Genomic DNA, 14,678 nt, shown 5'->3' with positions numbered 1-14,678 from the left:
AGGTGATAAAGTAACGAGGTTGCACACACTTCATCAAGAGGTTATGAGAGATTTGTGTGGGAATGTGTCTGTCCCCAGGCGAGAGGGGGGCTTCCCCAGAGAAAGCTGCCGGTCTCCAGAGCCGGGGGGCGGCGTGGGTGTTTGTGTTGGGGGGACGGGGTAGGGCTTAATGTGGAGAGCTTGCTGGATCTCTCTCTCTCTCTCTCACACACACACACACACACACACTGCCTGTGGGGCTGAGATGGGCTGAGTTTGCTGGAGATAGCTGCTTCCCCTGTGCGTGTGCGATTGGTCGAGTCCAAGTGTTTGGTTCTGGAGAGCCAGGCTCCGTTCTGTTCTGCTCTCTGCCTCTCTCTCTCTCACACATACACACACAGAGTCTCTCACTCACACACAGACACACACACGCACAGATATATGTCCCTCTCGAGGTCTGCTTAGAATTTCAGGATCACATCGACACGGATTTGAAATCTTCTCTGGCCTCTATCTCTCTGCAAGATAGACAGATATAAATTTCTAGTCTGTCTCCCCTCTCCCATCTCCCTCTGTTCCCCATGAACCATGAGAAGCTCTGGCAGTCCCGGAATGGTTCGACTAGCACCGCGATGCGAAGGAGGAGCTGTATGTGTGCAGATTAAAGCTCTGAAGGCTTTAGCGTGTGGACTCTGGGAGATGACAGCAGGGACATCACTGAGGTTGCTAGTGCTGTTATGCTATGTCGGACTGCTGGTTGCAGCTGGCGGTAAGTTAGAGGTGATCTTTACTCATCTCAGCCTGAGGAGCAGGGAGGACAGGGGAGAGTTTGTGCGGGGCTCGCTCTCTCTCTCTGTGTGTGTTTGTGTTTGATCTACAGCCGCCACTCTGCCCCCTCACAGCCCGGGAGCTGGTGTTCCGCTTCTACCCCCGCCCCATATGCACTTGACATCTCCCTTTAAAAGGGCTGCTGCCTCGGAACTCCTCAAACCCAGGAGCCCCTGAGCTCGGTCTGATCGCCAGCTTCCCAGCCGGGGGTGGGCAGAGGGTTGCAGCGGGGACTGAGAGCCTGAGGGAGGGAATAGGAGAGACAGCCGGGTCTAGGAAAATGAGGGTAGCGGTTAAAACAGAGGTTGGGGCAGGCTCTGGGCTTAGTCTCAGAGACGGGGAGAGGGGTGCCACTGTAGGGATTGTGGGAGAAGGGGTAGGAGAGGGAATGGGGATCTAAAAGTGGTGGGGTGGATAAGAATATTTTAGGGAAAGTGGGGGAGGGGGGAGTGAGGGGGGGGAGGAAAGGATTGGGAGTAGGGTCCGAGGGGGGGGAGGGGGGGGGTATAGATTAGGGCCATAACTGAGAGTGGAGTGGGGTTGAGGATAGGGGGTAAGGAGGATGTGGTAGTGGGAGAGTGAGTTGGGACCTGGAGGTAAGGTTGGAGTCGGAGAAGATTTGGGGGAGGAGTGGGGAGTGGGGGTAAGTGAGGGCATGTGGTGGGAGAAGGGATGGAGATAGGCGAGAATTGGTGGGGGGTGGAGGTGGGTTAGACGGTGGAAGCTATTTGGGGCTATGAGGGGGTAGGGTTTGAAGGTAGGAGAGAGGGTGGGCTCGGAAAAAGGGTGGGCGAGAGGATTTGGGATCGGACAGGGGCTGGAGGTGGGAGACGGGTTGGGAAGGGGGGAGTGGGTGGGAGGTGGGGGGCAAAGGTTTTGAGTTAGGGAGAGGGGTTGGTATGGGAAAGTGGTTGAAGTAGGAAAGAATTTGAGGGGGATAGGTGGTACGAGCGTGGGAAACGGAGTTATAGAAGCTAAATCTTGGGAGTGAAGTTAGCATGGTGAGACATTGCGAATATTAAATCTCCGAGATGAATAAAGAGGCTGTTGATGAAGCGGAATGTTGGGCATCATTCAGCGGTCGCTCAATTTCTGTAGGGACCATGGATACTGCAACTTTCCACTTGTCTGCTGAGAACTGATTGATTTGTTTGCTGTGTTTGTCCGGTTTCTCTCTCCTTCCCTCCTTTCCTCACTCCCTCCCTCCCTCAATCACTCCCTCACTCACTCCCTCCCTCACTCCCTCCCTCCCTCACTCAATCACTCACTCCCTCACTCCCTCCCTCCCTCAGGGTGTATGAGGGAAGGCCCTGGTTGCCCGCTATCAGCTTGACTGAAGTGTTCCCATCAGTTCCTCAGCTGACAGCGAGCCGAGTGCGCGGTGATCAATAATGAATTTACATTGAAATGGCCGATGAATTTGATGGAAAGTTACTGTTTTTTTTAACCTGCAGAGCCTGTGCTTAGAAAGTTATACAAGTGTCGATGTCCAGCTACTGTATGTTGTCCCTGTGAGGAGGGGGCTCCTGAGTAGCGAGCTTGTTTTGATGCTTGTCAGGGAGTCCCGAGACGTAATGCGTTTAATTCCATTTTGCCATTGGGAGAGAGGGGAGGGGATTTCGGTTGGCATGTGCCTATTGCGTTGTGTTAAGTTTCGTTACTTCTGATTATTTACCCCCAACCAAACCACCATAACAGGGCTACATCTGAGATTACCCTGCTCTTCAAAATGCTGAGCAGCTCCCGGAATGGCTATTTGGAATGGAAAAAGGCAGATTGTCTCTCTGTCTCTCCAACTAAGATATCCAGGAGGAAAGGCGAGAGTCAGCCTCACTGTGACTTGCGGCAGGCAAACCGCGGGCTGCAGTGGCAGCATTGTACAGGGTGCACACCGCAATAAGTGCCATAGTTACTGACAATCATCTGCCTCAATGTTCTGGTGTATTACTAGATCAGATGTGCCAGCTCAGGGAGACCTGACCTTTCTTAACTGGCTGGGGAGAGGAGAATTTTAACGAGGACCAGACCAGAACCGGCTTGAATCAGATATTGGGATAAACTGCTCCAGTGTCGGCTAAACACTTGTTGCTTCGTATTTCCCAGGCGGGAGATGTTCCTGCACAGAGTTCTGTGCCCACTTTCACATACACAAGTCTGTGTGAATGACGTGCAGCTAATCTATGTCAGTTTGGCATGTGGCCATCATTCCGTGTGTGTGTGCAACATTGTATGTGCGTGTGCATCATTGTATGTGCGTGTGCATCATTGTATGTACGTGTGCATCATTGTATGTGCGTGTGCATCATTGTGTTTCCGTTTGTACATCATTATGTGTGTTCCTATGTGAGCATTATTATATGTACATCATTGCGCGCGTGTCTATAATGGTGTATCTGTGTCCATCATTGTGTTTGTGTGTGGGTTATTGTGTGTATATGTGTGCCCCTGTGTGTACATCATTGTGTGTGTGCATGTGTGTGCACACCGATGTATACGTGTCTGTGTGTACGCATCATTGTGTGTGTGTGTGTGTGTGCATCATTCCGTATTGAAAGTGCGTGTTTCTGCTATTCTTAGAACGCTCAGATTTCCTGGCTATTTCCTCCCAGAATATGTCAACTGTTGCTAACAAAAGTTAACCTTTGGTATTATAGAGTCATACAGTTAAACAACATGAAAAGAATCCCTTCGATCCATCGTGTTCGCACCAGTCACCAAGCACCAATCTAGTCACATTTTCCAGCACTTGACCTGTAGTCTTGTAATTGTGCTTCAAAACATCATCAGATGGTCCCAGCCTCTACCACCTTTTGAGCAGTGAGTTCCAGATACCTACCAACCTTTGAGTGAAAAACTAAATCCTCCTTAAATCACCCAAACTTCTTGCCTTTGACCTTAAATCTATACCCCCTGATTACTAATCCCTCTAATGAGGGGCAAGTTTCTTCCTGTCTACCCAATCAAAGCACCTCGATATTGTACACCTGAATTAAACTCCACTTCAGCCTTCTCTGCTCTTAGGAAAACACCTCAACCTGTTCAGTCTCTCTACTTAGCCGAAACACACCAGCCTAGACAATGTCCCAGTGAATCCTCTCTAATACAGTCACATCCTTCCCACAGTAATGGGAGCAGGAGTGTAAGCTTTGGAGAAAGCTCAGGGAGAACATCACCGTTCACAAGAACAACCTGACATCAGGTCCAACTCCAGCAAAGCAACCTTATTTTTCAAAGAGAGATATTAGTCTTTTCTTTTCCCACGTAGCACAGGTTATGGCAGAGAGAAGCAGAGTGTCAGATCAGTCTCCACCACAGCACAGAGTTGGAGATTTGCCCCTAGAAAAAAAGGAGCCTTGGTACTGGGCTATTGGTTTCATGGGGAACAATGTTTGCTTCAGCACTGACACACTTTTACACACCCACATTTCAACATGGATGTACATACACATTCAGTCACCTGCACATGCGGTGTCAACACATTCAACCAGATACATAGACAACGAACCATGGAGTCTCTCACTCATTCTTATGCTCATTCTCTCACTTATTTCCATGATAGTGTGGGTCACTAGTCATGCCCTGGACGGTGCTGATATCTCACACTGATGATGGGTGAGTGAGGGTCCCGGCCACTTCCACCAGCAGAGTGAAGGGTGGGCAGTGGGCGAGAGGGTTTTGGACCAATGCCCCAGCGTCCGTGGCTGAGAGGAACTGCAGGCAACTGATCTCTGCTGGATCCTCAATTACATCGGGAGGACCACGTCAGGATTGGGGTCGGGGAGGGGAGTGTGGGGAAGGTAAGTGAATATGGGAAAGGGCTCTGGTCTGGAGTTAAGCAGCTTGGAAAAGGACAGCAAGGCAAGTAGCCAAGGGAGAAGATCCCATGACACAAAATTACCAAATGTTCTTAACATATAAAACATCTCAAACTCAGACCCTATAAGGAATGGAACTCCAACCTAAACTCAGACTCCTAACCCCTCCAAATCCCATTGATAACTCAAGTCGACTACCACAGCCCATTCTAACTCACAGACCCCACCAATCCTATTCTCACACACGCTCAAATCCCACACGATCGGTACCCACTGCATTAGGGGCGGCACGGTGACTCAGTGGTTAACACGCCACGGACCCAGGTTTGATTCCACCCTCGGGCAACTGTGTGGAGTTTGCACATTCTCCCCGTGTCTGCGTGGGTTTCCACCGGGTGCTCCGGTTTCCTCCCACAGTCCAAAGATAGGTGGATTGGCGATGCTAAATTGCCCGTAGTGTTCAGGGATGTGTAGATTAGGTGGGTTATAAAGGGGGATATAGGTCTGGGTGGGATTCTCTGAGGGTCGGTGTGGGTTTGTTGGGCCGAAGGGGGATCTATATATTAATTCTCAGTCCGACCATACTTTCTACCACACAGAACGCACTAGTCTCTTTCCTCAAACCACCAACCCGCACCCACACCCCCGATTAGAACCCTTCCCATACCCCTGCATCCCATTCTCACACAGTCTCCCTCACTCAGAACTTAACACAGCCTCCTGAATCCTAGTCAGGCATCCATCAGTGAGTAAGTGGGAGGCCGCCCACCCTCTTCATTGTCTTGTACCGTGTGTCAATTATCCCTCCCCCTCCACACCTTCCGTTAATTACAGGGTGGTGTGTATCTGGGTATTTTAACCGGATGTGCTGGGATGCATCTCCGGGATTGGGGTGGGGTGGAAGGTGAGGGATTCGAAACCAGGTCTTCTGGCTCAGAAATAGGGACACCAGCCCTGCGCCACAACACCTCTTACTGCGTGCGCGTTTGTCGATAGGAGGGGACCTCTCAGTTTCCTCTTGCTGGAAGTTGTCGATTTCAGGCAGGAAACCTCATCAACTCCGCAGCCGAGAGTCTTTAGCCTTGTTTCCGCTGCAAATCTGCATCGCCCGCACCTTTCGCTTCCTCAGTCCCCTGTCTCGGGAACCGCCTGTATATTAATATTCTGGGGATCGGTGACTGGGTCGGGAGCTAATCCCATGAAATGAATCAAATGATGTTGGGCGAATTACCTGTGTGTGTGTGTAAATGGCTGTTCAGTGTGAATTACCCGAGGAATAATTTAATAATTCCCAGTGAAAGTGAATATAAAATACAGTGATCGAATTAATTACATTTGACCGAATAGTTGGTGAATTTCGATCTGACACGGTGTGTTTAAACAGTGGCCGTAACTTTAATCCAGTTAAATTACAGCACATACGCCAAGTTATTTTTGATCCTGTTTCCCTCAAGCAGCAGTTCAGAGCGAAAAGAGTCAGGAGATCGCACAGGACCTTGCAATGGCGCATCACAAACAGAGACACTGGAGTGAGCAAACGAGTCCAAATCAGAAATGCTCATGAAGCTTCAGGAGCTAGGGCTTATAGCAATCGATTGGGACTGACCTATTTTCTCATCCTGTCAGGCTTTTTGTGAGTCAGGTTCATCATACCCCAATAAGTTAAATCTCAACAAACTCCTTTCCCAACGAGGGAGGAGTATTTGGAGTGGTCATCCATAGGGAGGTGGAAGCAAATGAAAAATACCGAATAAAACAAAAGCCCTACGTGGGCCGCTGAGACTGCGCGACGATTTGCCACTTGAGGGGCGCCACATAAATGCAAATTGTCGAGTGTCTCAGGCCGGTTGGTAAGCACCGATTGCACTCCTGCTGTTTCATTACATACTTCACTGTGACTGACTGGGAAAGATTACTATTTGGAGATAAATTTCCACATTTTGATGTGAAGGTTGGGGGGGAGTGGTGGTGGGGAACGCTGAAGTTTTCTGCGTTCTGTATCCCACCAGCTGTGCTTTGGTGTATGTTTTATGGTGAATCAGAATGGGCTCATAGAGAGTGCAAATGGCCTGGTAGTGATTGTGCGCAGGGCAGCCCAAGTCCATAAACACTACGTTCCTTTGTTGCATATGGTAAGGGCTTAACACCCATTTACGGCATGCGCCGTTTTTTTTCTCCCTATTCTATAATTACCATTATGGCGGGTGTTGCATCTCCAGTGGGAAATCTGTGAGCCTGCTGTGCCAGACACTTGGTTTTGCCAAGCTCCTGCCTTCTTTATAAAATATTAGTGTCAATTTGCTAACAGTTCTAAGCCATTGCTTGCAGAGAGAGTGCCTTGAAATATTATTACGCACAATGGAACAAGATCTGTCTATTCATTCATAGAATTAGCACAGTTTCAGAAACACACAAATTTTCACTTTTTTATGATTTGCTCAAAAATACTGCAAAAGAACAAGCAGATTTGGATTTAATTGATCTGGGATCTGAGCCACTGTTTTGTGGATTTCTTCTTGGTAAAATACTGACACTGAAATGTTATTGCCATATGGTTTTCACCTAATGTATTATTAAACTACATGATATTGAAGTATTTTTACAAGCTTTCAAAACACAAACGTGATTTCCATAAAATGAGGTCTGAAAAATAAAACGAGAATTCGATCTGGTTCACTTTTTAAAGGTTCCCTTTCAGTTAGTGTTCCATATTTTCTGTCCACCCCCCCATAGTTAACCTGACATCAAATCTCTATAGGGATGGAACAGCTAGTTATGCATTTTTGAAGCACTTGTCGAATTTAAAATGTTAGATTCTCCCGAAAGTAGATGTTGTATTTTTATCAGGTTTCTATTTACAGTTTGAGAAAAGTTTCTAAAGCTTGGAACGAGATCATGTTACCATGGCAATGTTCTGTTAGACTCCAGGTATACTGCTAATCTTCTGCGGTAGCAGGGTTTGCCAGGAAATAGTGTAACTCTGGTATCTTGCTCTGCAGTACATGAAGTAGAAAGAGTGTACCTCCTTAGTTCAGTAACTTTGCACTTCTTTATAGGCAGTAGAAATACCCTCACATCTTATCCTACAGTGCATTGAAGTGGAAGGAGAGAAACTCCTTCGGTGAGTGATTTCCCACTTCTCTTCCGGTCTGCAGGCGGCAGTATAACTCTGATTTGTATCAGCAAGAATCAATTTCTCCCTCTGACTACATCAGAGATAATCCAACCTCATAGCATTACTGATGAGAGCTACAAGGTTTGTTTTTTTTTTAAAGGGATAACCTCAATCAGGGAGAGAATAGCTAGCATAAGACTTGACGTATACAATACATGAGCTAACCTTGGCTGGTTTGCATGTGTACACCTTGAAGATAATTGAACTGATTTTATTGTTGGATTATCCCAGTTTCAAAGATGAGCCAGCAGACTAATTTTGTGGCGAATATGCCCCTTCCACAGTGTTGGAACTACATACGTTAATCTGCCATCTGAAAGAAAAATAAAGACTTGCAATCTTATCGTGCTTCTCGCAACTTCCGGGAGATGCAAATAGTTTACAGGCAATGAAACACTTTTTGAAGTGTTATTACAGTTGAAATGTAGAAAACTTGGCAGCTAATTTGCAAGTGCAAGTCCCAGAAACAGCAATGTTATAACAATAAGATGGTCTACTTTGAGCCAGTGAATAAGAGATTAATATTGACCAGGACACCAGGGAACTCCTTAGACTTCTTCAGAATTTTGCTATACAATATTTTACTTCCATCTGAGAGGAGAGACTTAACATCTCAACAGAAAGGCAGCACCTCTGACAATATCCCTCAATATTATAGTACAGTGTCTGTTGAAATTTCGTTTTTAAGTGGCATCTGAGCTCACAACCTTCTGACTCAGTCAATGTGATGAGGACAGGTAGCAAAAAGTCATTTTAACCTTATTATTGCAATTAACCTTACATATCATATTCTGACTTCTCTCCACTGCCCAAAGCATATCGTCGTTGCATATTATTAAGTCATCCTTGATCCTGAGGGACTGCCTGAGAGAAGAATATTTTTGCACACTTATGTAAAGTTGGAAACACAGAATGACAAGACATGAGCTTTCATGTCATAATGGTTCAATGCTCCAGTGTGAGACATATAATCCTCTGTATGAGAGAGCCTGTGTTTTCTTCACTGCATCAAACATCTACGGAAAATTCCTGACATAGAATCACAGTATCATCACAAGAAGAGACCAATTTATCACAATTTGATTAAAGTAAATATATTCATTGAAAATAATACAGGAAATAATCTCTTCAGAGGTTTCTTATAATCAGTTTTGTGAGGGACAGTAGCTCAGTGGTTAGCATTGGGATTTGGGTTCAATTCCACCCTTGAGCGACTGTCTGTGTGGAGTTTGCACATTCTCCCCGTGTCTGCGTGGGTTTCCTCCCACTGTCCAAAGATGTGTAGGTTAGGTGGATTGGCCCAAAGTGTCCAGGGATGTGCAGGCTAGGCGGGTTAGCCATGGGAAATGCAGGGTTACAGGGATAGGGTTGGGGATAGATCTGGGTGGGATGATCTTAGGAGGGTTGGTGTGGACTCGATGGGCCAAATGGCCTGCTTCCACACTGTAGGGATTCTATGTAACCCCGTTGATAAATAATATTGCCATATTATTTTAAAGTATTTTCAGCTCATTTTCTGTTGGACAGTGTCTTCATAGGCTTACCCAATCTTCTTGTTCCTGTCCTAATGCTGTTTTGCTACAAAAACATCACAATCAATCCAAACTTGCACTTCTTATCTGAGAGCTACAGGGGACCATTTCAATCAAATGTGCACAACTGTCTCTTGTTTGCTGTTACTTCTGAAGAAACATGAATTGATTGAACATTATATGATCCTGAGTAGTCTTGACATTCTCAAAATTAGGAGTCACCCATTTAAATTAGAGATGAGGAGGAATTCTTTTCATCAGAGTCGTGGATCTCTGGGGGAGCTCTTTACTGCAGAAGGCTGTAGAAGCTAGGATGTTACGTATATTCAAGGATGAGATGGTCAGATTAATCAGCATGGTTTTCAAGTGGAGATAGGAAAGTGGAGTTGAGGATTATCAGATTAGCCATGGTCTGATTTACTGGCAGAGGAGACTTTATAGGCTGAATGGCCTACTTCTGCTCTATGCCTTATGGTCATCTTTCTATGACAGAGACGAGGAGAATTTGTTTCTTAGAGGGCTATAATACTTTGGAAGTCTGTGCCTCAGAAGGTGGTAGAGGTGGGGTCATTGACTATTTTTAAGGTGTGGGAAAATACACAAGGGGATCAAAGGAATCAGGACTAGGTAGGAATATGGGATTTGAAACACAAACCAATCGGCCATGATCTTGTTGAACGGCGGAGCACTTTGAATGTCCGAATGACTTATTTCTGCTCCTGGTTTGTATGATCATATTTGGAGCCCAAACCTGATGTGTAGCTGATGAGTTGCATGTGTCAACCTGCCACCAGGTGGTCTTGGCCAAGAAATTGCCTGACTCTTCTGTGAAACTGGCTGACAACAAATTCAAGTGGGGGAATGTGAGATGCAGTTAGCAGCAGGCTGGAATTTCTTTGTGGACCCACAAGGCTCACTGCTGAGCAGCTCAATGCAGGTACAAATGAGTGGATCATTTTCATCAAAGAATGTTGTTTCATATATAACATGTGGTCTCCTACCTGAAAGTATGCAAGCACTTTGGCTGTGCATCCCAGGACCCGATCCAAGATAGTGACAGCTGGATCACTGGTGTAAATTGGATTGCAAGTAACTTACCCTATTTTCATGTCATAATCGCTCTGTTTACCTCCAAATGGGGTCACTAAAAACAATAGCTCCACACAAACGTTTCTCAGTATCAGCCACTGGGTGGCAATGTTGAGCAGGCACCTTAGCTGAATCTTAGCCCAGGGATAATTGCTGAGCAGAGGTCAGGTAACATCATTAATCAGGAATTGAATGTGGAACTCTCGAGTCTGTAAGCCTAGTGCTGCTACAAGGGGTTGGGGGACTCTTGTGGCACAGTGATAGGATTACTACCTCTGGGCCAGGAGGCCTGGGTTCAAGTTCCACCTGCTCCAGAGATATAATAACATCTCTAAACAGGTTGATTCAAAATATCTATTACTGTAAAGAACAGAGCTTGTCTGCATGAGCCACTTTGATAAAATGAAGTATTTTTGACAAGTAACCTCCATAGAACATAGCTGCTGGATGAAGATAATAGTTGATGAGAGTTGGAGATTGTATATGGATATGTTGCTTCCTCCATTCTTAACAATTTGTAGATAATTACTAAGGATTACTTTGTCCTTCCTGGCATTTTTACAGTGCTCTGCTTCAGTTAAGTGAGTGTACCTTCAAGGTATAGAACACATTAAATTTAAATTATACTCAGACAGTTACCTGGATAAATTACACCGTTGTGTTGCAAAATAGGGATGATCAATCAATGCTTCCTGCTTGATATAAGACATTTCAGTAATATGGTTTCTTCTGGCCATCTTTTACAAAGATGATACATGTAATGTGTCAATTATTGTCACTAAAACAAGGATATCCATTAAGATGTGTAAAGTAATAAATGTATCCACGCCATGGCAAGGTTCAAAGCAAGTTAAGGCTGTGTATAATGACTTGAATCCCACTTTAATAAGATAAGCTGTAATGTTGCTCCAGTTGACTGCTTCTCTAAGATATAAAATGTATGTGGTAAAGACATTGTGCAGGATTTACAATTTTACCTTTCAGGAGTGTTTGCATTTAAATGGTGATTGCACAGGTTTGCTCCTTCTAAAATAATTACGAAGAAAAGCTGCAGAGTGAACCCCGGGCAGATCTAGTTGTGGGAATGATGGAGACATTGCTCGTCAGTGGTAGAAAATCAGGCTGATCAGCAGAAGTCCTATTCACATATTCTCATTATTCTGTGCATGAATTTCTCAGAAATAATTAGACCTGGGACTCACTAATTACAAGAAGGTGTATGTGTGTAGTCATTTACAAATTTACCAGCAAGATAAACCTTTTGATGGTTTTTAAAAAATTTTGTTGAAGTTATGTGGGCTATTTTCTTGCAGCGTTTATAGTGAACTTCTCTTAAGTCAGAGAACCAAAGCTGAGTACTTGTTCAGTCCTTTCAGGGTAAGCTTTGTATGTAGACTGTTACAATGTCCTTAAAGTATTAAAGTGGCATGTATGAACAAAGTTTTCAGAGTTTAAGATTCACCCTTATGATGATAGACACCACTTTCAATCAGTAGCATTGAACATTTGTGAAGTGAAAGGGCAGTCCATTTTAAATATTGTTGCTATAACATTGTATGCAAAGGCAACTGCATCCTCTGCAAATTTGGAGGAAGACTTGCATTTATATATTGTGTGTCATGATCACCAGATGTCTCAAAGTGCTTTACAGTCAATGAAGTACTTTTGAAGTGTAATCATTGTTGTAATGTAAAATAGCAAGTTTCTTAAATTGAATGTTTAAACTTGTTGTTTATGTGCTTTTGTCATTTGTTGTCTAGTTTGGCAAACAATAATTCCTTCACAGTTATTTTCCTTTTTCATTTAATGCTGTTATCAGTGGCAGTGGAAGAACACATCACAAAGTATAAAGGTGACAATTTCTTCTGTTAACTAATGTTGGAGAAAAGGCAATGTGTGTGCAGTCACATTAGTCTTTTTTTGCAAATACCAGAAACCAAAGGAAAATCACTTAATTGTGCTTCAGCCCTTTCTGTGACATTGATGTTAATGTCAGTATGATTGAGACATAAGCAGATTGGAGATCATAAACTCTTGCAGAAGTCCTCCTTAATTTAAGAGGCTTCTATGACTGCATTCATCATGTGATAGTGTCATTTTCTGGAGTTCCAGTGTTCAATTATCTAAAGTAAACTTCTACAGCTAACTTCTTGACGGCAAAAGGTCATTTTACATCCTCTCAGCAGATACTTTGCCAAGGCCCCACAGAATCCTGTTAGCTTCAATAAGATCACCTTTCTTTCTTCTAAATTCAAACAGGTCCAACTTTCTCAACCTTTTCTGAAATGACAATCCCTTCATCCTAGGAATATACACAGTAAACCTTCTCTGGACTGCCTTCAATACTAGTATGTCCCTTCTTACATCAGGAGACCATAACTGTATGCACCACTCTAAGTGGTTTTGCTATTGGCCTGTAAAAATGATAGCAGGACTTCCTAACTTTAAAACTCCTTTTGCGTTTCATGCGTGCATGATTCATGCATCCTCTATACCACAGCAGTCTGTGTTCAACTTGTTACACCTAATGAATTCATCAAACACAATTTCCCTTTCTTAAAGTAGTGTTGTTTCTGCTTGACTATATTGTTATGTTTGAAATGTCATGTCACTATTTAATAATTCTACAGCCACTTGAGTTAATAATGGATTCCAGCATGTTCCACATAACAGAAACAGAAACTGCAAAGTCTCCTAGACAAATACTGAGAGGCAAAGGGCTACACTTAGATACAGAAGGCATCAGACAAGCCAACAAAGATAATAAAACAAATACGTGGTTAAAAAAAAGGTGTCACAGTGACCACAAGGGCTCACAGATGCAAAAAATGGCCATGACATCATTAAGGAATGCTATATTTGCAAAACTGTGGGTCACTTTCAGAAAATGTGTGTAAGTAAGACGAAGTTTCTGAACAGTAGAAGGACTGGTCATCACACACATAAAGAAGTCTACACAGTAGTACACCAGTCAAGGGGCAACAAGTGGAACACTTCATTGGAATTCGGCAAACAGTTGAAACAATCCAGTGGGATCGCTAACATTGGCAGAAGAGAGTTGTTTATCATTGTTGACATAAAGGAAGTCACGGATTTCAATGAACTGGTGGAAATAGTCTAACTTCTGTCTTCTAAAACAGAATAATCAATGCTCATGGCAGAGGTGGCACTGAGAGAACAGCAATCATTCATGAATATATAGCCAAGCGTCTGAAAAAGTCAAATGACCACAAACAGCCTGATCCTCAGTTTGAGAGAAATCAGCTGCATACAGCAAATGGGAGCCTGACCAGTCTCTGGAAATCTGGGACATGGTCATGAAGAACAAACTGCCTGGCCTAGGCTGAACTGTAAATCAATGGCTGATCCAGGGAAATGGCATTTTTCCCCACCTTCAGGGATGGAAACTTCTTGTGACCCATGTGACCAGGCCATCCTGCAAGTTAAGAATCTACATGGGTTGGTGAAGCAGGGGAACCTGTGAGTATAAGAAACACAAAACACTGAAAGTTGTGATGCAGATTAATCAAATCATAAAAAAAAATTAAACCACACATTGTGATTTACTTCTCAAATGATGGAATTGGACTGTGGAGATGTTATATTAAATTTATGTCAAACCTTCGATTGACTAGACTTAAGAGTACTGTATTTCAGCTCAATATATTACCAAAAGGATATTGAGACATAGGATAGTGCAATTTTTTTTTTCATTCGTGACATGTTGGCATTGCTGGCAAGTCCAGTATTTATCACTCATCACTACTTGCTCATGTGAAGGTGGTGATAAGCAGCTTCTTGAGGAGTGGCAATCTCTGTCATGTACACTACTCCTACAATGCCTTTGGATAGATATGAGATCAGAACTGCAAGATTACTCGCATTAATAAAGGTTGAACAGGCTGGCTTTGTTTTCTCTTGAGAAGGATGCTGGGGGTGTTGGTGGTGACCAAATGGAGGTGTTGAAAATTATGAAACATTTTGATAGAACAGACACAGCAAACACATTTCTACTTGTGTGGAGGGACCCAACAGGGAATTCTGAAGAAAAATCTTTACCCAGAGAATGTGGAAATTATTACCACAGGGAGTAGTTGAGACAAATAGTATAGCTGTATTTTAGAGAAACTTAGGTAAACATCTGAGATAGAAGGGGACAGAGGTTGGCTGAGGAAGAATGTCAGGATACTCTAATGCAGGGTAAATACTAGCACAGAGATAGTAGGAACTGCAGATGCTGGAGAATCTGAGATAACAAGG

General features: G+C 44.0%; 1 protein-coding gene across 1 annotated transcript in view; it reads left to right on the top strand.

The window, feature by feature from the left end:
• Positions 1-358: 358 nt before the first annotated feature.
• The window catches only part of LOC109928798 (CUB and sushi domain-containing protein 1-like), a 2,165,117-nt gene continuing 2,150,797 nt past the window's right edge, over positions 359-14,678 (top strand). Inside the window, exon 1 of the mRNA XM_048597409.1 lies at positions 359-748. Within this exon, the coding sequence (XP_048453366.1) occupies positions 568-748 (181 nt within the window). The 5' untranslated portion in view covers positions 359-567. The remainder of the gene's footprint in view (positions 749-14,678) is intronic.

This window comes from Rhincodon typus, chromosome 5, assembly GCF_021869965.1.
Source record: "Rhincodon typus isolate 14 chromosome 5, sRhiTyp1.1, whole genome shotgun sequence".
NCBI lineage: Eukaryota > Metazoa > Chordata > Chondrichthyes > Orectolobiformes > Rhincodontidae > Rhincodon > Rhincodon typus.
The sequence above is the reverse complement of the archived record's forward strand: the minus strand, read 5'-3'. Positions and strand labels throughout refer to the sequence as shown.